The 21,802-nt window shown below is 40.7% G+C and overlaps 1 protein-coding gene across 1 annotated transcript in view; it reads left to right on the top strand.

The window, feature by feature from the left end:
- Nucleotides 3,860–21,802, top strand: part of LOC109841622 (bifunctional levopimaradiene synthase, chloroplastic-like) — a 38,818-nt gene continuing 20,875 nt past the window's right edge. The window contains exons 1-3 of the mRNA XM_020410575.1: nucleotides 3,860–4,001; nucleotides 11,561–11,640; nucleotides 12,100–12,403. Of these exons, the coding sequence (XP_020266164.1) occupies nucleotides 3,860–4,001; nucleotides 11,561–11,640; nucleotides 12,100–12,403 (526 nt within the window). The remainder of the gene's footprint in view (nucleotides 4,002–11,560; nucleotides 11,641–12,099; nucleotides 12,404–21,802) is intronic.

Below are 21,802 nucleotides of genomic sequence, written 5' to 3'. Positions count from 1 at the left end.
TGAATGTAAATCTAACTAATAAACAATAATAAAGAAATTACTAAAAAGAAATAAAAGAGAAAAATAAAAGAAAAGCAATCTTATCCAAAACCAACAAATTTCAGCCTTAGATCTGTAACAGAATGCCGATGGTATCGATGCCAGCATCGATAGGGGCATCGATGCTGGCATCGATGCCCCCATCGATGCTGGCATCGATGTGGACCTTCTTCTGGTTGTTATCCACAAATTCTTTCTTCCATTATCTTGTGTGCTTGGTCTTTGGGCTTTTGCTTGGACTTTTGGGCTTTGGCATTTTCTCTTGATTTTCCACTTGGCTTTGATTTATTTCTTCATTAAATATTTGAAAGAATTTATTTGGCTTCATGAGCTTCATTTCTTCATTAAATCAAGGGCTTGTTGTTGAGAGATGAGAGTTTTGAGATTTATTCTTCATTACCTGCAATTAAAGATAAAAACTATTATTAGTGATATATTTATTCATATAAAATAGATAATGAGTGTATAAAATTATAATAAAATGTGATTATCAGAGGCCAAACGGGGGGCTTGGGCTTGTCGACTGGCCGTTTGGAGAGAGCTACCATGCAAGAGCTTGCAAAGAGCCTAAGAGTCTCAAGTCTGAGAGTTCGGACGAGTCTCTTCAAATGAGGGAACCTTTAGCAAATGAGCCAATGTTCAACCTTTGGAAGAATAGCCAGCCAAGCAAGCAGCAGCCAATCAACCTCTTTCACGTTGGCCGAAAGTGGCTTTAAATAGGCAAGGGATGTCATGGGCCACCCCTTGATTTGTGGGATTTGACCACTAGTAGGGGTGAGGGAGCCAGTCGTCCTAGCTGTGGGATGTGACCACTTAGGGGGTCCTGTCAGCCACCCTATTTTTGCTAGGTGAGGAGCGCCATGCTTTCTCCCTTGATTCGTAGGATTTGACCACCGATGTGATTGTTCCCATACTTCAAGTGGGTAGCTGATAATGCGGGCGAGTTTCTAGTTGTTAGGCGAGCTTAGTCCGCGCAGGCGAAGTGCAGGCTGTTAGGCGAGCTTGGTCTTCAGGCGAGCTCGAACCTTCGTGCTGGCGAGTCGGCCAAATAGGCGAGCTTCGAGCTATCGGGCGAGCTAGGCCTTCAGGTGAGCCTGGGTCAAGCAGGCGAGTTTCAGTCTTCAGGCGAGCTTCAAGCTTTTAGGTGAGCCTGGTTCAATGTGCAGGCGAGCCTGTGCAGGCGAGGCTGTGCAGGCGAAGCTGTGCAGGTGAGCTGTGCAGGCAAATCTCATTCAGGCGAGCTTCAATGCTTTAGGCGAGCTCTATCCTTGCAGACGGACTTCCTTGCAGGCGAGCTTCAGCCTTTACAGGCGAGCTTCAGCCTTTAGGCGAGCTACTGAACATGCTTCGAAGAATAGGCCATAACTTTCAAACCGTAAGTCGGAATTTGACGAATTATATAAGAAAATCGACTATCTCGACGAGACGGAGCCAACTAAACCTCCAAAGGGGGTTTTACGCCTTCGTTTCGCCAAATTCCTTACGGTTTGAGAGATATCAGCGTTTCCCCCCTTTTTGCTCTTTCGGATGAGATTTTAGCAGTCTTGTTCTGAACTTCTCTGATAGGGATAAAGACAATATTTATTGCCTACATACACACATACATATTTTCATTTTATAGCTTTTGAGTTTAAATCGTATAAATATAAAAATAATAGTTATATACATATACATATATACTAGTTTTCTATTTATCAATTTTGTTTTGGAAAATAATGTGTTTAGCTATATAAATATGAAACACATGAATATAATTACATACAGACATATTTGTTTCATGTTTATATGTGCTTAAAATGATTTCATTAATTAACAAGTTTAAAATTAATGAAATCATGTTTATTTATAAAATTAGGTATTTATGGATTAAATACTCGATTACATCATGTTACATCTTTTCCTAAGTCCATTAATCCATTCAAAATGAATATGCAAGTTTGTTTTCAAGTGTATTGAATTTTCATGTTTTGGACTATTTTACAAAATGATGAGTTTTCACATTTAGGAAGTGCAATTTGAAAATTTCTTTTTGAAACATGTTTATATTCATGTTTATAAATATTTTCCAAAGTTTTATAATTTTAGAATTTATTTACTATTTTTAAACGGGGTTCAAAGTTTATTTTTACTGTTCATTATATGCCATGTGCACGTTATCAGTTGACTGATAAACAATATCAGTCAACTGATAAAAGTGGCTGGAATAAACGTTTTGGCTTTGCTCAGCCGACTGATGAACCATCAGTCGACAGATGCAGGTCATCAGTCGACTGATGAGTTCATCAGTCGATCGATGAGGTGTGAGCTGACTCCAACGGTTAGCTCATCAGTCGACGAATGAACAGTATCAGTCGACTACTAACCTGTAACGGCTATACTTCTAGCCTTGCACAAATTTTGGGATTTTGTCTTTTTCCTTGGTTTCTTCTTGGTTTTGGGGTTGTTTTGTGAACCTATATATACTCCATTCCCTCTTACTTCTGAAATAACTCAAGAAAGAGTTTTAATCAAGTTTTGGGCAAGTTTGTTTAAGAGTTTACAAGAGTTTTTAAGTTTGTTTTGTGAAGAAGTTTTCACAAGAGGATGAGATTATTCTTTTCGTGTTTGGGCTTCAATCTCATCTCTCTCTCTCTTGAGTTTCTGAGAAGTTTATGCTAAACTCATCTCTAGCTTTATATATATTTGTTGTTATTTATCAATTTTATTAAGCTAGATTTTATATTGAGTTTGCATTTTATTTTTCTCATTGTTTACACACGTATCCCTTGAGCTTTAGTATTCTCACATTGAGTATAATTTGGGTTGTGGTGAGTATCATTGAGAGTGAGCTTACAGTGAGTTCTCGTCCATTGTAGAGAACAAAACCTTGTACTTGTGCTTAATTTGTGAGATCACATCGTAATATACAAGGACATCGAGAGAAGTGTGTGGTGAGAGACGGAGTCAATTCTAAGAGGAGTGGTGTTGATAGTAAAGCCTAAGAAGAAGTAGTAAATCCAAGCATTTGTCGCAAGTTGTTACTCTACAAAGTAGAAGTTCATTTATATTCCCAATTACGAAGATGTAAGACAAGCAATATATTTACGCATCCGATTGTTCACTTTACATTTGTAACTCCATTTTCATCCAACCAAAGAGTCCAAACTCTGCAGTTAGAGTTTTTTTTTTCATTAAATGATCATGATTAAACGAAAAGTTCTCTATGTGTAATTCATATTACACTGAAGTCACAAAGGAAGCACCGCCAAAATATGGGCTTCATAACAGTGTATACATCATGTATGTTCGTTGCCTTGAATTAAAAAAAAAACATTAGGTTTTCATATTGATCTTATATATATATATATATATACGGTTAGAAAATAAATTGCACTAGTACAAAACTGGTCTGTCCAAACGGTTGGAACCGTTTGGGAAAACCCCCTCCCAAACGGTTCCAACCGTTTAGGAGACGTAAAACACCCGTTTGTTAAATTCATGCCATAAGTTAAACACCAACTCCCCGTTCTTCTGCTAATGCAGACGGAACAAATCACGATCCCCTTGAACTTGATTATAAGATTAGATTTTCATATTAATACACTGTTTGAGAAAAGCCAGGAGGACACACGAAAGTCCGCGATTGGATTTCTCAGATGACGTGTTAATGCTGGCCACGGTGCACCGAGACACATGGAAGTCTACGGTTGGACTTCACAACCACCCGTGCGTTTATACGGCTTTAAAATGGTTATTGACTTATGAGCCGATCAGCCTACATCACGCCATCTCGACTTGTTAGCTATATAGGTGGGCAAAGAAGAAAAAAGGCTCCTTGATTATGGAGAGCATCTCTCTTCTTCCTTCCGTTTCTTCGGTCCCACGCTCAAGGGCTCCGTTGGATCAGCGCAATGGCATCCTAAGCTTCCGCCAAAAAGGACGCTACGTGAAAAATGAACAGTCGTTAAGATTAAGGCCCTTAGGTAAGTACGATGACATATTGGCTTGGGTGAGTCAAGTTTTTAATAACTCGCGAAAGTTTCATTTTGGGGAATTCAATCACGTACTTGTCTATGTTGTCCTTTGATTGTATTTTATTTTTAAATTTGCATCACTATAACCCTTAAAGCTGTTAATGGAGAGGTTTGCTTTCTGATTTATTAGTTTAAGATTTATCAGGCTGTTTTGTCATTATCTACTTGGTGAAACGGGTAACAATTACTCCATTTGTCACGCTTCCGGTCCGCTGCAATGATACCATTTGCCACGCGCTGCGGGCCTATTGGAGCGATGTTACCCGTGAGATCCATTAAGTATAACATGTTGTTTGGCTCAGCTCGCTGTTAAAATTGACTAGTTAACTTTTACTTTGGGTCTCATGACTCGTCATTAATTATATCCATCATTTCATCTACTAATAGTTGATGTGGGTCTATTGGAGTTGGCCGCGATACCACAATTTCTGTAGCGTATTGATTCTTTTTTGTGCTAAACAAGGTGCGTGGTATTTATTTTTGACTCTCAGCACTAGCTTGTGTCCCTCGTAGGCTTTCTAGTGGTCAGGGTATTATCAGTAATTCTAGACTTCCAAGCACCTAGTAAGTATATCGACTTTGTCTTTCATCTTCCCCATAATTACATAATGAATAATGATTTATCCAGACAAAGTTATGAAAAGCGAAGCAAACCAGATGTCAACCGAAAATCTTGAAAAAGGAAAAAGTGAGTGGACCCCGCTAAATAATTCGCACCTAAAGCAGTCACATATTTTGAATTGAGAAAAAATATACAATAAAATAATATTATAAAATTAATGCATAGTGATTTCAGCTGCCTATAAATAGGCCCAAAACTCTTCAAGAAAAATCCATCACAGAAACAACTCCTCGTATAGAAGAGTGATAGAGAAAAAATAGAGAGTTTTTCCTTAAAAAAGAGATTATAATTCCTAAGTTTTTTTCATAGTGGATTCTTCTATCATTACCCGTGGTTTTTACCCTAAATTCATTTAGGGGGTTTTTCACGTAAATCTATGTGTTCATTTTTATTTCTACTCTACTATTCGCCGAAACCCTGCTCTATTGAGCCCCGGATTTGTCCCAACAAGTGGTATCAGAGGTTGGCTTAGGGTGAGTGTATCTACTTATCATATGCTCTGTGGCTGCCACCAATGGTGGATCCCCCACATCAGAAAATAAGTTAGATTATCATTTACCCTTTGAAGGAGACAATACTATTTACGAGTACGACACTGTTCATAAGTACGACACTATTCACGGATACGATTACTATTCATAAATATAGTTACTATTCACATAAAATAGTAAGAAGTTACTATTCATGGTAGAAGCAATGACGACGAAGTTCGAGATCGAGAAATTCAACGGGAGTAATTTATCACCGTGGAAGTTGAAGATAAAACCTATATTGAGAAAAGATAATTGTCTAGCGGCCATCGGTGCAAGGCCGGATGACATCACAGATGATAAGAAGTAGAACGAGATAGATGAGAATGCTATTGCAAATCTCTATCTGGCAATAACAGACGGGGTGCTGTCAAGTATAGAGGAGAAGAAGACAACAAAGGAGATCTGCGATACTTTAGCAAAGCTATACGAGGCAAAATCCCTGCACAATGAAATCTTCTTAAAAAGAAGACTTTATACTCTAAGGATGGTGGAATCTACATCAATGACGGACCACATTAACACCCTAAACACACTGTTCTCCCAACTCACAACGTTAGGGCATGCAATCGGTGTGAATAAACGTATAGAACTTCTACTTCAGAGTCTACTTGACTTGTGTGATCAACTCATCATCAACCGAACAAACAACATCCTCACGAACAATCTAGTCTTCGACGACGTTGCAACCGCTATTCTAGAGGAAGAAAATCGGCATAAGAACAAGGAAGATATACAGACAAGTTCGCAACAAGCAGATGCCTTATCGGTGACGAGAGGAAGATCAACGGAACGTGGCTCCAGTGGGAGTCATACCCATAGTAGATCAAAATCACGAAGTAAGAAGAATATCAAATGCTACAACTGTGGCAAAAGAGGGCATGTGAAATTGGAGTGTTGGCACAATAAGAAGAGTGGTGATAAAAAGTATTCAGAGCCATTAGCATTTCAAGGATGCATTGTCAGCACATCAGATGATGGTGAAATTCTATACAGTGGAGCAACCATTGTTGATGAAGGAAGAATGAGGTTTGCTGATGTCTGGCTTTTAGATTCAGCAGCCTCCTAGCACATAACCTCTCGGAAAGAATGGTTTCATAAATATGAACATATCTCAGGAGAATCTGTATTCATGGGCAACGATCATGCCTTGGAGATTTTTGGTATTGATACTATCAAAATCAAAATGTTTGATGATACAATACGCATCATTCAAGATGTACAACATGTGAAGGGCTTAAAGAAGAATCTATTATCTTTAGGATAATTAGATGATCTCGGGCGCAAGACCCATATAGAAAATGAGATCGTGAAGATTGTTAGTGGGGCGTTTGTTGTGATAAAAAGAGAAAAGATAGTTACAAATCTATACAGAATTAAGGAAAAAACCCTACAGTAAGCTGATTCATGTGTGGCATCAACTAGCCATGGAGAAGAACAAACCATGATGTGACATCGCAAACTAGGCCACATGTCAGAACGATGCTTGAAGATTCTCTCCGATCAGAAGCTGCTTCATGGACTTAATTCAGTAGCTCTTCCCTTCTGCGAGCATTGTGTTACAAGTAAACAACATCAACTAAAGTTCAACATATCGAGTTCTAGAAGCAAGGTTATTCTAGAACTGGTTCATTCTAATATATGGCAAGCACCAGTTACATCCATGGAAAGAGCAAAGTATTTTGAGTAATTCATTGATGATTATTCCAGGAGATGTTGGATGTATCCTATCAAGAAGAAGGCGGATGTCTTCTTAATCTTTAAAGCCTACTAAGTGTGAGTCGAGCTTGAATCTAAAAAGAAGATCAAGTACTTGAGGTCAGATAATGGAGGAGAATACACAGAAGGTGAATTTCTTACATTCTGCAAGTAAGAATGCATCAAAAGACAATTCAATACTGCTTATACTTCTCAACAAAATGGAGTGACGGAGCGGATGAACATAACTTTGTTGAAAAGAACAAGAGTTATGTTGGTAACTGCAAATTTGGATAAAGTCTTTTGGGCGGAAGCAATAAAAACCTCCTGTTATGTGGTGAATCGATCTCCATCAACTACAATATAGTCAAAGACACTGATGGAGATGTGGACTAGCAAGCCAGCTGATTATTCCAACCTCCATATATTTGAAAGTACAGTTTATGTAATGTACAATGCCCAAGAAATTACAAAGCTAGATTCAAAATCCAAAAAATACATATTTTTGGGGTATGCTGACGGAGTAAAGGGGTATCACTTGTGGCATGCCACTGCCCGCAAGGTTATCATCAGCAGAGATATTATCTTTGTAGAGAATCAACTATAAAGTAAAGAAAAAGAAAGCAGTTCAAGGAAGGACTCAGAGACTGTAGCTGTTCAGGTAGAAAATAATCCAAATTCTTCTGAAGCAACACCGGAGCATGATGTACAAGAACCAATCGAGTTCGAGGCTCCAGAAGTTCGAATGTCAACTCGTGAGAGAAGACCACCGACTTGGCACTTGGAGTATATTACGGAGAGTAATGTTGCATATTGTCTTCTAACAGAGGATGGAAAGCCATCAACTTTTCATGAAGGTATAAATAACACAGATGCATCTTTGTGGATGACAACAATGCAGGAAGAAATTGAAGCTCTCCATAAGAATAAGACTTGGGTACTTGTATCACTACTACAAGGAAGAAAGAACATTGAAAATAGATGGGTATATAAGATCAAAGCGAAATGACGATGATCAAATGGAGCGATATCGTGATAGATTGGTGGTAAAATGATATACTAAAAAAGAAGGTATTAACTTTAATAAAATATTTTTCCTGTATTTCGACTTACAACAGTCCGAATAGTCTCGGCTATGAGCGCTATATTTGACTTACATCTAGAGCAGCTAGATGTGAAAACAACATTTCTTCATGGAGATCTTAAAGAAGAAATTTACATGCTCCAACTCGAAGGTTTTGAAAAAAAGGAAATGAGAACTTAGTTTGCAGATTGAACAAATCTCTATACGATCTAAAGTAGATGCCGAGGTGTTGGTACAAGAAATTTGATTCATTCATCGTGAGCCTTGAATACAATAGACTTAATTCAGACCATTGTGTATAATTCAAGAGGTTTGGTGAAAATAACTTTGTTATCTTATTATTGTATGTTGATGACATGTTGGTTACAGGCCCCAATAAAAATAATATCAAAGAATTAAAGGCACAGTTGGCTAGGGAATTTGAAATAAAGGATTTAGGATCTGCAAACAAGATTGTAGGGATGCAAATTTATCAAGATCGAATTAATAGGAAGATTTGACTTTCTCAGAAGAATTATTTGAAGAAAATCTTGCGATGCTTTAACATGCAAGATTGTAAGTCAATTTCTACACTACTTCTTGTTAATTACAAGTTATCCTCCAGTATGAGTCCTAGCAATGAAGAAGAGATGATGTAAATGTCTCGAGTACTGTATGCATAAGCAGTGGGAAGCTTAATGCTCGCTATGATTTGTACAAGACCAGACATTGCACAAGCAGTGGAAGTGGTTAGTCGATACATGGCGAATCCTGATAAAGATCATTGGAATGCTGTAAAGAGGGTCCTAAGATACATTAAGGGAACTTCAATTGTTGCATTATGTTATGGGGGGGATCAGATTTTATTATCAATGGATATGTTGATTCTGATTATGCAGGTGATCGTGATAATAACAAATCCATCACAAGCTATGTATTTGCACTTGCTAGCAGAGCTGTAAGCTGGATTTTAAAACTGCAGTCAGTTGTGGCTACTTCAATAACAAAAGCAGAATATGTAGCATCTACACAAGCTAGTAAAGAGGCGATATGGCTGAAGATGGTACTAGAGGAACTCGGGCATGAATAAAAGAAGATTTCTTTATTTTGTGGCAGTCAGAGTGCTTTGCATTTAGCAAGAAATCCACCTTTCCATTCAAAGACAAATCACATTCGAGTTCAGTACCACTTCGTTCGTGAGAAAGTGGAAGAAGGAACAGTGGATATGCAGAAAATTCACACCAAAGATATCCTAGAAGTTTTTTTGACAAAAGCAGTTAATACTGACAAATTTATTTGGTGTCGATCCTCTTGTGGTTTGTCAAAGACGTGAGCAACATGAAGATGGAAAGATAGAAAAAAATGGTGTGAAGATATGATTGATACTCAATCAAATCTTCAAGTGGGAGATTGTCAGCTGAAAATCTTGAAAAATAAAAAAGTGAGTGGGCCTTGCTAAATAATTCACACTGAAAGCAGCCACATACTTTGAAATGAGGAAAAGTGCATAGTAAAATAGTATTATAAAATTAGTGCATAGTGATTTCAGCTGCCTATAAATAGGCCCAAAACTTTTCAAAATAAATCCATCCCAGAAGCAACTCCTCATATTGAAGAGTGAGAGAGAAAAATTAGAGAGAGTTTCTCCTTGTAAAAGAGAGATTGTAACTCCTAAGTTTTTTTGCATAGTGGATTCTTATATCATTGCCCGTGGTTTTTACCCCAAATTCATTTAGGGGGTTTTCACGTAAATCTGTGTGTTCATTTTTATTTCTACTCTACTATTCACCGAGACTCTGCTCTATTAGGTCCCGGGTTTGTCCAAACACCAGAATAGTGTTGCTTACCGTTTTTTTGGGTTTAAGCGGGATGCGGGGTGGGGAGGGGGTCAAGTAAAATTTATTTAATTTAAAAAGTTAAATTAGAAAAAAATTTAAAAATAAGAAAAAATAGGGGAAAAGGTCTGAAAAATTATAAAACAAGAAAAAATTTGAGGAAACAAATCTAAAAATGCATCTACGATAATTTATATAGATCCTAATCATGAAAGATATATGATAATACTTAGATTAATTCACAAAATATTGTTAAATAATACACACATTACAATATGATAAAATAACAAATAATTTGATATGCACATCATAAAAAGTTAGCAAGTTAATTGACTTAAAGTAAATTATCAAAGAGAAGAAAACACATCCATTAAATTTAATCATCATTACATTTCTCCAAGTTTCTCTAAACTTAAAGTAGAAACCCTTTAGGAGAAAGAAGAAAATCCACGCAAACATTGGGGAGAAAAAAAATTAAAGCTGTCCAACTGCTTAATTCTAGTGCTTCAGTCATTTTTGGCCTATTTTATGCCGCTTTTGGCCGCTTTGGACCGTTTTAAGGCAGCCTTGTTAGCTTTAAGCCCACTCTCATCTCGAAAGTGCTTTTTGGCCTTAATGGAGCGGCAAGGTGCTACTTCCACATTTTTGAACAAATTTTCCTTCTTTTGCAGCATTGTACCCAAAATAAATAAGTGCAAGTAGTGGAGCTTAGTTTGTCTATGGTGAAAAGATTCAACCTTCCATTTTCAAGTAACGAGCTTTGTTTATTCAACTCAGAAAAGATCATAACTCAGAGGACATATAACTCAACACACTTTCTAGCCAATTGTAAAGGATTATATGATTTCATACCATAAAGTGCTCTCCATGGACACTCCACAAGCTGTCCACCAAATTTCTTGACTTGCAACAACTATCAGGATCTCAAGGCCACGCCACCCTTGCCTTAGATGATTCTTATCTATAAATTCTCACTGCGTATTCTAAAATATTTATAAATTTTTATAGCATATGAAAAAAAATTTCCCATGATAATGAGGAAAATAATGTCTCATAGTATAGACAATAGCATCTGTGCATTTGCAGGGCATGATTATTTCTGAAGGTGTATCCTTATCGAAATAAGTGTGACGAACACTTATCGAAATGAAGGTGCACGCCCACACATGTACACACACATCCAGGCACGCACACATGCCTAAGCGTGAACACACACACATTCATGCATGCACACGCGACACTCTTGTGCACTCTAAAGCGCACACACGCGCGCGCACACACACATGTGTGCCCACACACACATACCAATGCGCGCTTCGCACATGCATACATATGCACATGAAACACACATGCACACACGCTCCGTCCCCTACCCGCACTCTCATTGACCCACACTGCCAAAGACCCACACCCGCATGCATGCGCATGCACACGTGCGCACAGAACTACACACATGCACAAATGTATATTACTCCTCATTTTATGGCCATTCTTCATATGAATTCTTTTGTCCGTAAACTTTCGTTTAAAGTTATTTGTTTGGATTCTATTTGCAAAATCATAGAGTAAAAGAGTTTCAAGAGAACTTCTAAATGACTAATATTTATAAATAAGAATGATGCAATATGATGCGTGAGTTTTACGAAAAAATATATGCAGTCACAAGCTAAACATTTAAAAGAAAGAATGCTTGAACTGTGTGTACCTTATTGGTGATTATTTCTGTATGGTTACTTTAAAGAGTTAGTGCATTGTTGCAGGTAAATTTTTTTCTAGAGTTTATGGAGCATTTCAGGACGATCCAACAAAAGATTCTGGAGACAGGAACAATTCGATTCTGGTATGCTAGAGGAACAATCAACTTCTTAAAAAGAAAATAAAAGAAAAAGACCATGGTTATCATAGAAAGTCACTGAAGAAAGTTTTTGATAAACAGAAATTTGACATCTAAATAACAGTGTACATTTCAAAGACTGGCTATCAAAAATATCGTAAAGATCAGACCCTTTTGATATCCAATTTCGAGCCAATGATATTTCCAGTTCAAAAGGGTTGTGCTTTATTATACATTGAACCCTCACAATATGTCAACAAGATTATCAAGTAATCCTCAGTCTGCACATTATTTATTTAGTGTTATCAGCGATTACAACTTTCAGGAAACAATAATGTAATTCACTGGCAACATAATTTTAACTAGAGAATAGGGAAGAATTGATAACTATAAACTCTGGATCCATAGTCCACTACATCAGCTCAGCGTAACTTTAAAAAGCCGAATGTAACTTTAATTGGACAGGTAAGTGATGAAGAAAGGATTGAAACATTGGTTATGCAAATTAAGGCTATATTCAGATCAATGAATGATGGAGAGATAAGCCCCTCAGCTTATGACACTGCATGGGTTGCTCGAATTCCATCAAAGGATGATCCAGCCAAACCACATTTTCCTACAACTCTAGACTGGATCCTTAAGAACCAACATGAAGATGGTTCATGGGGAGAGCCTAGCATCTTCCTACTTTATGACAGGCTTGTTTGCACTCTAGCATGTATTCTTGCTCTCAAATCATGGTCAAGAGGTCCTGAGCATACTGAAAGAGGTAATGTGCCATGATTTTCTTTAAAAACTTTTATTGACTTGTTTGAATGTAGAAAAGTTAATAATAATAGATACTTTATACTTGAATGCCTCTCTGCTTGATACTAGGTAGCAATTAGGGTGAAACAACTCGGGTATGGACTGGAAACAGTCTTTACCATATATTTGTTCACTTACTAATCACGGATATGGACATGGCTTGTTAAGAAAAACTCATGATCCTTATCTGCTGAAATTGAATATAAATATGGATCAGACAAGAGGAAAACATACATGAAAGAAAATTGATAAAAGGAAACAAATAAATTTGAAAGGGATACAAACCATGTGAAAACTGCGTATAAAAGCCAATTGGAGTATGTAGGCTGGGACTGGGAGGGGCATACCAAGTCAATAAAAGTTTTTTATTAAGGAAGCTTTGAAGGGAAGAAATGAACGGCATGGAAGCCATAAAAATGTTGGATTTGAAGGAGGACGAAGCTGATCTAACTGATGCACAAAAATTGAGCGGGAGCAAACATAAAGGGTAAGTTTGGCGGAAATGGCTCTAGCGAAGAGAAAAATGGAAACAAAGAGAGCAAAAAGTGGGGTGGGGGGTGGGGGTAGCGGGGGGTTAAAGAAGGAGATGATTAATTCATGTTTCTTTCACAAAATGGCAGCTTTGAGGGGGGGGGGGGGGGGGGTGGGGGGGGAAGAAAGAAAATGGGTTAATTTCACATAACTCCCCTGAACTTTGGGGGAATTGTGCATAACCCCTTAAATTTTATTTATCTCACATAATCCATTGAACTCTGGGGTTAATCCATTGAACTCTGGGGTGTCTCACAAAGTCCCCTTGAATTACAAGCGTTTTTCACCGGACAACCTTACATGTAATTTGTAAATAGCTAAAATTTACTATCGCAAAATTTAGGGGAGGAGGTATGGTACGTGTTGATGGTTGTTATCTAACATGGAGTTTATTAGTAGATTATGATGGATGTTAGGGTCCTCAAGCTTCTTCAGACGACTTTCTCTTGAGCTGATAGTCCCATCTTGCATATGAAGAATACGTAAGAGGTTAGAGTTGGGATCTCCGGTGGTTCCTCCGACGATCAAGTTGGTTTTTCGGCTTGAGTGGGGAAGAAGGGTTTAAGTGTAAGAGTTTTCTTGGGGAGAGTTTGCTTACCCTATGCAGCAGACGGCACCTTCCTTATATAGCAGATCCAAGTGGGTAGATGGGTAATTTCAGTCAGGTTCAACTAGGCTGCTTAGTCGGCATCTACTTTACAGTATCGACTGCGGAGAGGGGTGAATCACCCCAGCATTTTATGTGAGGGTGATTGAATGTTCGTAGTGTTGATGAGGTCCGATGAGTCATAAAGACTTTTAGGGCTAGAGAAATGATGACTTTGATCATGCATTTAATTTGATGGCTATTGTCTGTTTGAGGGGGGCTCAAGGATGCACCAACTTTCGATTTGTCTTCCTAGAGGTTGACAATTACCGTCTTTTTAGTCGGCCTTGAAAGTTATCGGCCTGGAAGGTCCAAATGCCAGAGGGGAGTGGAGTTGACCTGAAAGGTTGGTCGAGTGAGAATGCTTTTCATCTCGATCTTGTGAGTAGGTCGACAAGTACCACCTTTTACGTCGGCCTCGTAAGTTATCGGCCTAGCAGGGTCAAGCGATGAAGCCGCTAGAGTCGTCCCTTTCTAAATACGGCTAATTAGGCATAAATTAGGACACATGTCGGCTCCTCATTTAGGGATTAACACTTAGTTTTTTGTATGATATAACACTAGCCCCTTTCATTCGAACTCAGCTGGCTGAGTCCGAGTGAAATTTGAATAGTCGATGGTTGGGATCTCTGAGGTGCATTTATGATGAAAGCGATGGGCTGCTATTGGCGTGACGCGCTGACATTACTAGAGAACATGTGCCGGTGTTGCCTCGTTTCCAGAATGAAGATGGCGTGTCAACCGAAAAGCAGCGCTTCGATTCCTGAGTGCTCTGCTTAACTTCTGAGGTCAATCTCAGCCGTCTGCTAATAATCAAATTGATCGATCTAATCTCGCCACGTGTCTGCCTACAAACTTATATATATCAATTCTGTCGTAGGGTCCTATTACCAATTTTAGGACTTCTGGACTTTGAACCCTAGGACTCTGTATCAAGTGACTTCTGATAAACTTTCAACTATCTACTGATGGCCTCTTCTGCTGCCACCACCGGTCATAATGAGATGAGAATTAACCTCTTGAGGAAATTCCGCCCAAAGCTCTGCACAACGGAGCTCGAGGCCTACTATGATCGGTATGATATCCAACATTAACATACGTTCACTTTGCCGGTGCCGGAGAGGGCTCAGGCTGTGTATGACATGACGAGTCATCACTCCGGTGTATCTTTGGCATTTAGAGTATGGCCTTCGTCTCCCTCTTCATCCTTTCCTCAAACAAGTCTTTGAAGCTCTGGGAGTATCGCCCTCTCAAATCAAGCTAAACTTCATCACCCTGTTGGTGGGGTTCGTGGTCATCTACCATCGGGTCGAAGTCGACTCATCCCTCCACATGCTCAGCCATCTTCTCAGCGTCAAAACTCGGAAGAAGGAGGGGCATTACTACTTCTAGAACCTTGGTGGCTTCAAAGTAGTTTCAAACGCTTCCAACTTGAATAAAGACTGGAAGGAGTTCTTCTGGGTCTTTGGAGCCCATCCTGTCTTGTCTTACTTAGCTTGGCCCAAGATCAAGAAAGAAGTTCTTATTTTAGGTTTCTTTTCAGCTAAGGATAGTGAGGGCCTCGAGAAGATTTAGGTCGTGGACAGTGAGTGGTGAAGGTCCCTCCGGAAGTACCGAGCCAACTTGGGAGGGGGACGCGGTAGAGGTGGCTATACCTTCCCTTGATCAAGAAGTTGAGGAAGGTGAAAGCCTCGCCACTCCTCTCCTTGAAGCTTCTCATGGAGACCAAGTCGGTGTCATCGTTTTGGATGAGGAGTCCCCCACTCAGGTCGAGGGGGTGAAATGGTGGAGTTCGAGCCTACGGAGGTCCAGCCTCAGAAACTAACCGAGTTAGCCCATCGAGAGGGCAAGGAGTCGGTTGTCGGGGAGCTTGCCACCGAAGAGCCTATTGCCGAAGGCTCAGCCGAGGTCGAGGTATCTGCTTTCCAGGAGGACGACATTGGATGGCCCTTCACTCATCGCATCAGTGATGTGTCGACGAATGAATGGGTTAGGATGAAGAGGATGATGATAGGGTCGCCTATAGTCAGTGTTAGTCAACAATTGAGGCCAACAAACTTTCGGTGGCCTCCGTTGTTGACATCAAGAGAAAGGGGGAGCTAGAGCCGCAACATCAGCCTCCGTTGTTGACATCAAGAGAGAGGGGGAGGTGCCGAATTTGTTGACAAAAGAGAGGGCATGGAAGCTATAAAACCCCCCCTCTCTTCCTCTGTAAAACGCACTCCAAAACTCCAAACCAGCAGAGAGTGATTGAGAGAAAAAGAGAGAGAAAGCCACACAAGAAATCTGTGAGCTCTCAATATTTTGTATGAGTGTTGTATGTTGAGATTGAATATAGTGATACACCCTCTTGCCGTGGACGTAGATCAATTTGATCGAACCACGTAAATATTGTGTTTGTGATTGTCTCTACTATTCTCTGGTTTAGTGGGTAATTTATCCTACAAACTGGTATCAGAGCTTCTCGGTTCTAGGACAGCTTTCAATCCTCTACAATGGCTTCCGTAAAGTTCTCGGTGTCGATCTTTGATGGCCAGAACAATTTTGGCCTATGGAGGATAAAGATGAAGGCTTTGTTGCGACGTGAAGGCACAGTTAAAGCTATCGACGGGAAATACCCAGAAGATATGACTAGTGCCGAGATCGAAGAGATGGACGAAAAAGCTCACAGCGCCTTGCAATTGTCACTATCCGACAATGTGCTTCGTGAAGTTGCCGATGAGGAAACAGCAGCGGGGTTGTGGTCAAAGCTCGAAAGTCTCTATTTGAAGAAATCTCTTACTACGAGATTATACCTGAAGCAACGGCTATACACACTGAAGATGAAGGAAGGTACACCCATTCAGGAACACCTTGATGAATTTAATAAAATTGTCATGGATATGAAAAACCTGGATCTTAAACTTGATGATGAAGACCAGGCTCTCATTGTGTTATGTTCATTGCCTAACTCTTATGAAAACTTTGTTAACTCTATGTTGTATGGAAGAGAATCCATAAGTCTTGAGGATGTGAAGGCCTCTTTGAACTCTGCTGAGTTGAGAACAAAGTTGAATGGGAGAGGTACCGATGGGCAGGCTGATGGTTTGCTAGCCAGAGGTAGATCGAAGGCCAGAGAGGGTGATAAAGGGCAATCCAGAAATCGCTCAAAGTCCAGGTCAGCCCCAAACAAGAAAAATGTGGAGTGTTTCTACTGTCACAAGAAAGGGCATTATAAGTCAGAATGCTATGCTCTAAAGAAGAAAGACAACCAGCGTGGTGAAACCTCAGATTCAGCTAATACGGCAAAGGCTGATACTGCCGTTGTTGCTGAGACGGTTCTTACAGTATGTCCCTTGGATGGCCGTTCCGATAAAGAATGGATCTTGGATACAGGTGCGTCTTTTCATATGTGTCCAAATAAAGATTGGTTCACTACTTACAGATCTATAAGTGGTGGATCAGTTTTGATGGGCAACAATACAGTTTGCAAGACAGTTGGCATTGGTACAGTTCGCATCCGGTGTCACGATGGGATAGTGAGAACTTTATCAGATGTGAGACACATCCCGGACTTAAAGAAAAATCTAATTTCTTTGAGTTCTTTGGATTCTGATGTAAGGCACATCCCGGACTTAAAGAAAAATTTGATTTCTTTGAGTTCTTTGGATTCTATTGGGTGTTCTTACACTGGCGAAGGTGGAGCTCTTAGAGTTACTAAGGGTTCATTGGTTGTGATGAAAGGTAGTAAGGTGAACAGTCTTTATGTTCTCCAAGGCAGTACGGTGACAGGCTCTGCAGGTGTGTCTTCTGATGCTGATAGAGACACTACTCAGTTGTGGCACATGCGCTTAGGCCACATGAGTGAGAAGGGGATGGCTATTTTGAGTAAACGTGGCTTACTCTGTGGTGATCATACATCATCACTGGATTTCTGTGAGCATTGTGTGTTTGGGAAGCAAACTCGGGTCAGCTTCTCGACTGGCTCACATACGACGAAGGGCACTCTCGACTACATCCATTCAGATTTGTGGGGACCTGCTCAGGTTCCATCCAAAGGTGGTGCTCTTTATTTTCTGACGTTTATTGATGATTTTTCCAGGAAAGTTTGGGTTTACTTTCTCGGGCGTAAAAGCGAGGTGTTCGAAACTTTTAAGAAGTGGAAAGTACTTGTTGAGAATCAAACTGGAAAGAAGATTAAACGTCTCCGAACAGATAATGGCTTAGAGTTCTGCAGTGGTGAGTTCAATCAGTTCTGCTCAAATTCTGGGATCGTACGACATCGCACGGTCAGGCACACTCCTCAGCAAAACGGGGTGGCAGAACGCATGAATAGAACGTTGATGGAGAGAGCTAGGTGTATGCTCTCAAACTCTGGCTTGGATAAAGGCTTCTGGGCTGAAGCTGTTAACACAGCTTGTTACTTGGTGAATCGGTCTCCTTCTACAGCCATTGAACACAAGACTCCAAATGAGGTATGGTCAGGTAAACCAAATGACTATTCAAATTTAAAGGTATTTGGATGTCCCGCTTACTATCATGTTAGAGAGGGTAAGCTTGAGCCTAGAGCTAAGAAATGCATATTTATTGGTTATGCTGATGGCGTTAAAGGCTATCGTTTGTGGAGTCTTGAACCTGATTCTCCTAAATTCATTATTAGTAGAGATGTTACTTTTAATGAAAGATATATGCTTGATCATGGGAAGGTTTCTGTTGAGTCTACAGGAAATGTAGAGAAGACCATGGATAAGGTGGAGCTTCAGGTGGAGCTCGAGGGAGAGACGTCTCAAAAGTCGTCTATAAAATTTGCTCCTACAGCTGTAGAAGAGCAACATGATTCAGGCTCAGATGCTGATGATGCTGAGACTGAAGAACCTTATTCCATAGCCACTGGCAGAGAGAGGAGACAGATCAAACCTCCTCAAAGATATGCACATGCTGAATTAGTGGCGTATGCTCTCACGACAGCTGAAGAGATGAGTATTCAAGAGCCATCAAACTTTACTGAAGCTGTCTCATGCGGAGAATCTGGACGTTGGGCCACAGCTATGACAGAAGAACTCGAGTCACTCTACAAGAATCAGACTTGGGATTTGGTGCAATTACCTAAGGGTAAAAGGGCAATTGGATGCAAGTGGATTTTCAAAAAGAAAGAAGGGATCCTAGGGGTTGAAGATGCTAGATTCAAAGCACGGTTGGTGGCTAAGGGTTATAGACAAAAGGAGGGAATTGACTATGATGAAGTGTTCTCTCCGGTTGTGAAGCATACCTCCATCCGTGTATTGCTTGCCATGGTTGCTCTATTTGATCTGGAGCTTGAGCAGCTTGATGTGAAGACTGCATTTTTACATGGCGAACTTGAGGAGACTATCTACATGTCTCAGCCAGAGGGATACTTCGTAGAAGGTAAAGAAGATCAAGTTTGCAGATTGAAGAAATCTTTGTACGGCCTGAAGCAATCTCCCAGACAGTGGTACAAGAGGTTTGATAATTTTATGCTTAGTCATGGGTACTCAAGAAGTACTTATGATAGTTGTGTGTACTACATGCATCTAGGAGATGATTCTTTTATTTATCTTCTATTATATGTCGATGACATGCTTATTGCTGCTAAGAACATGTCGCAGATTCTTATTTTGAAGAAACAACTCAGTGATGAGTTTGAGATGAAAGATCTTGGTGCAGCAAAGAAGATCTTAGGTATGGAGATCAGGAGGGACAGGAAAGCTGGAACATTATATCGGAACTTTATATCTCTCACAGAAGAGTTATATTGAAAAGGTGCTTGAACGCTTTGGGATGAAGAAGGCCAAGCCCGTTACGACTCCTTTGGCTCCTCACTTTAGGCTCTCGGCTTCAGATTCACCTACAAGTGAGAACGAGAAGAAGGAGATGTCCCGAGTTCCATACTCCAATGCAGTGGGTAGCATAATGTATGCTATGATTTGCACTCGTCCAGACATTGCCCAGGCAGTCAGTGTAGTGAGCAGATACATGGCTCAACCAGGGAAGGCACACTGGGAGGCAGTGAAGTGGATTCTTCGGTATCTCAGGGGTACCTCAGATTTGGGTTTAGTTTTTAATAGCAGTACTTTGGGAACCTCAGTTGTTGGTTTTGTAGATTCTGACTATGCAGGTGATCTCGATAAAAGGAGATCTTTGACTGGTTATCTTTTTACTCTTTCTGGATCAGCTATTAGTTGGAGATCGATTCTACAGTCGACAGTTGCCTTGTCCACTACAGAGGCAGAATACATGGCAGCAACAGAAGCAGTAAAAGAGGCCATTTGGTTGAGAAATCTCGTGAGGGAGCTTGGACTTCTACAGGAGGCTAGTTCAGTTGTATTTTGCGACAATCAGAGCGCAATACATCTAAGCAAAAACTCAGCACATCATGAGAGGACAAAGCATATTGATGTCAGATATCATTTCATTCGTGAGGCAACTGCTGAAAGAAACATCACGATGAAAAAGATTGGTACTGCAGACAACCCAGCTGACATGTTGACCAAATCGATCCCGGCCTTCAAGTTCAAGCACTGCTTGAATTTGGGAGGCATTCGCACTTGTTAAGTGGCCCCTTTTGGGGCATTGTTTGCAAGATGGGTGAAGACTCACTAGTTATTGGTGTCGGCTCAGTTTTTGGGAAAACTTCACCGAGGTGAAGATTGTTAGTCAACAATTGAGGCCAACAAACTTTCGGTGGCCTCCGTTGTTGACATCAAGAGAAAGGGGGAGCTAGAGCCGCAACATCAGCCTCCGTTGTTGACATCAAGAGAGAGGGGGAGGTGCCGAATTTGTTGACAAAAGAGAGGGCATGGAAGCTATAAAACCCCCCCTCTCTTCCTCTGTGAAATGCACTCCAAAACTCCAAACCAGCAGAGAGTGATTGAGAGAAAAAGAGAGAGAAAGCCACACAAGAAATCTGTGAGCTCTCAATATTTTGTATGAGTGTTGTATGTTGAGATTGAATATAGTGATACACCCTCTTGCCGTGGACGTAGATCAATTTGATCGAACCACGTAAATATTGTGTTTGTGACTGTCTCTACTATTCTCTGGTTTAGTGGGTAATTTACCCTACAGTCAGCCCTAGGTACGAGATGATCTGACCGAAGACAATCGGTTCATTTCCACGCTGGGTCTCAACAAGAGGTCATCCATTTTGGACTCACGACTTGCCCATACTAGGACAGTGGAGCATCTCTCTCTTTGCCTAAGGACGACGAGATCTTGGTGGCCATGCCTAACTACAGTCTTCACCATACCTTTAAGGAGTTGACTTCTATGAGGGGCTTTGATGGAACAAGATCTCTTTGGGCACTTCGAGCATGTCCGAGAGGTCTATTTCAAGCTTCAAGAGAAGCTAGAGGCCAAGAAGACTGCTTGGGAGGCTGCCAAAGCGAAGGTGGGCCCAAGAGAGGGAGCTGGCCGCTTGGAGGAGAAGTGATGGCAAATGGCGGCAATAGGTGGAGACGCGAGAAGATATGCTTAAGGGGCTAAGGGCGCATTGCACTAAGATGTCAGCCACGGTCAAAAAACTCAAGGAGGACCTCAATCATCTCGAGCATGAAATCCATGAGGGGAGGACTGTGTGAAATACTTGGAGGGAGGACGAGGTTGAAAGGCGGGAGAGCTACATTGCCTTTATGAGCAGGTTAGGCTAGCTTGCTACAATGTTGAGAATATTTAGGCCAAGCTGAAGGAGGAGGTGGATGCTCATGAGAAACTTTGGAAGGAGGCAGCCCAAGCCGCGCTGGAGGCCGAGAGACAATAAGAGTCATCTCTAGCTGAGGTGTAGGCACAACAAGATCATCTTAGCCATCTCGAGTCGGAGGTTCACCGGGTGGAGACTATGGAGAAATACCACAATAGTACCTTGGGGAATGTCGAGGTGGCTTTGGCTTGTAAGGCCAGTTTTGATTACTTCAAGAATCAACTCTGTCTGAACTTTAGGCTTGATACTAACTTGTTCTGATATCCTCCCTAAGTCGCTAACTTCCTCGATGCTCTCCGGGAGATAGAGATGAGAGGAGGGGGACTAGTCTTGGATGCCAACAACGGGGATGATGAGGGTGAGGTGTCAGGCGGTGGTTTTGATTGAGAGAGTTTCGCTAGCCAGGTTGGAGAGTATGAAGAAGCTAGGTCTGAGCCCGAGTTGACTCCTCAGCCAACTCCTACCACCGTTGCCGCTGCCCCTGTTGC

Source organism: Asparagus officinalis, chromosome 5 (genome assembly GCF_001876935.1).
Source record: "Asparagus officinalis chromosome 5, Aspof.V1, whole genome shotgun sequence".
NCBI lineage: Eukaryota > Viridiplantae > Streptophyta > Magnoliopsida > Asparagales > Asparagaceae > Asparagus > Asparagus officinalis.
Note: the sequence above shows the minus strand (reverse complement) of the source record. Positions and strands in the feature narration are given on the sequence as shown.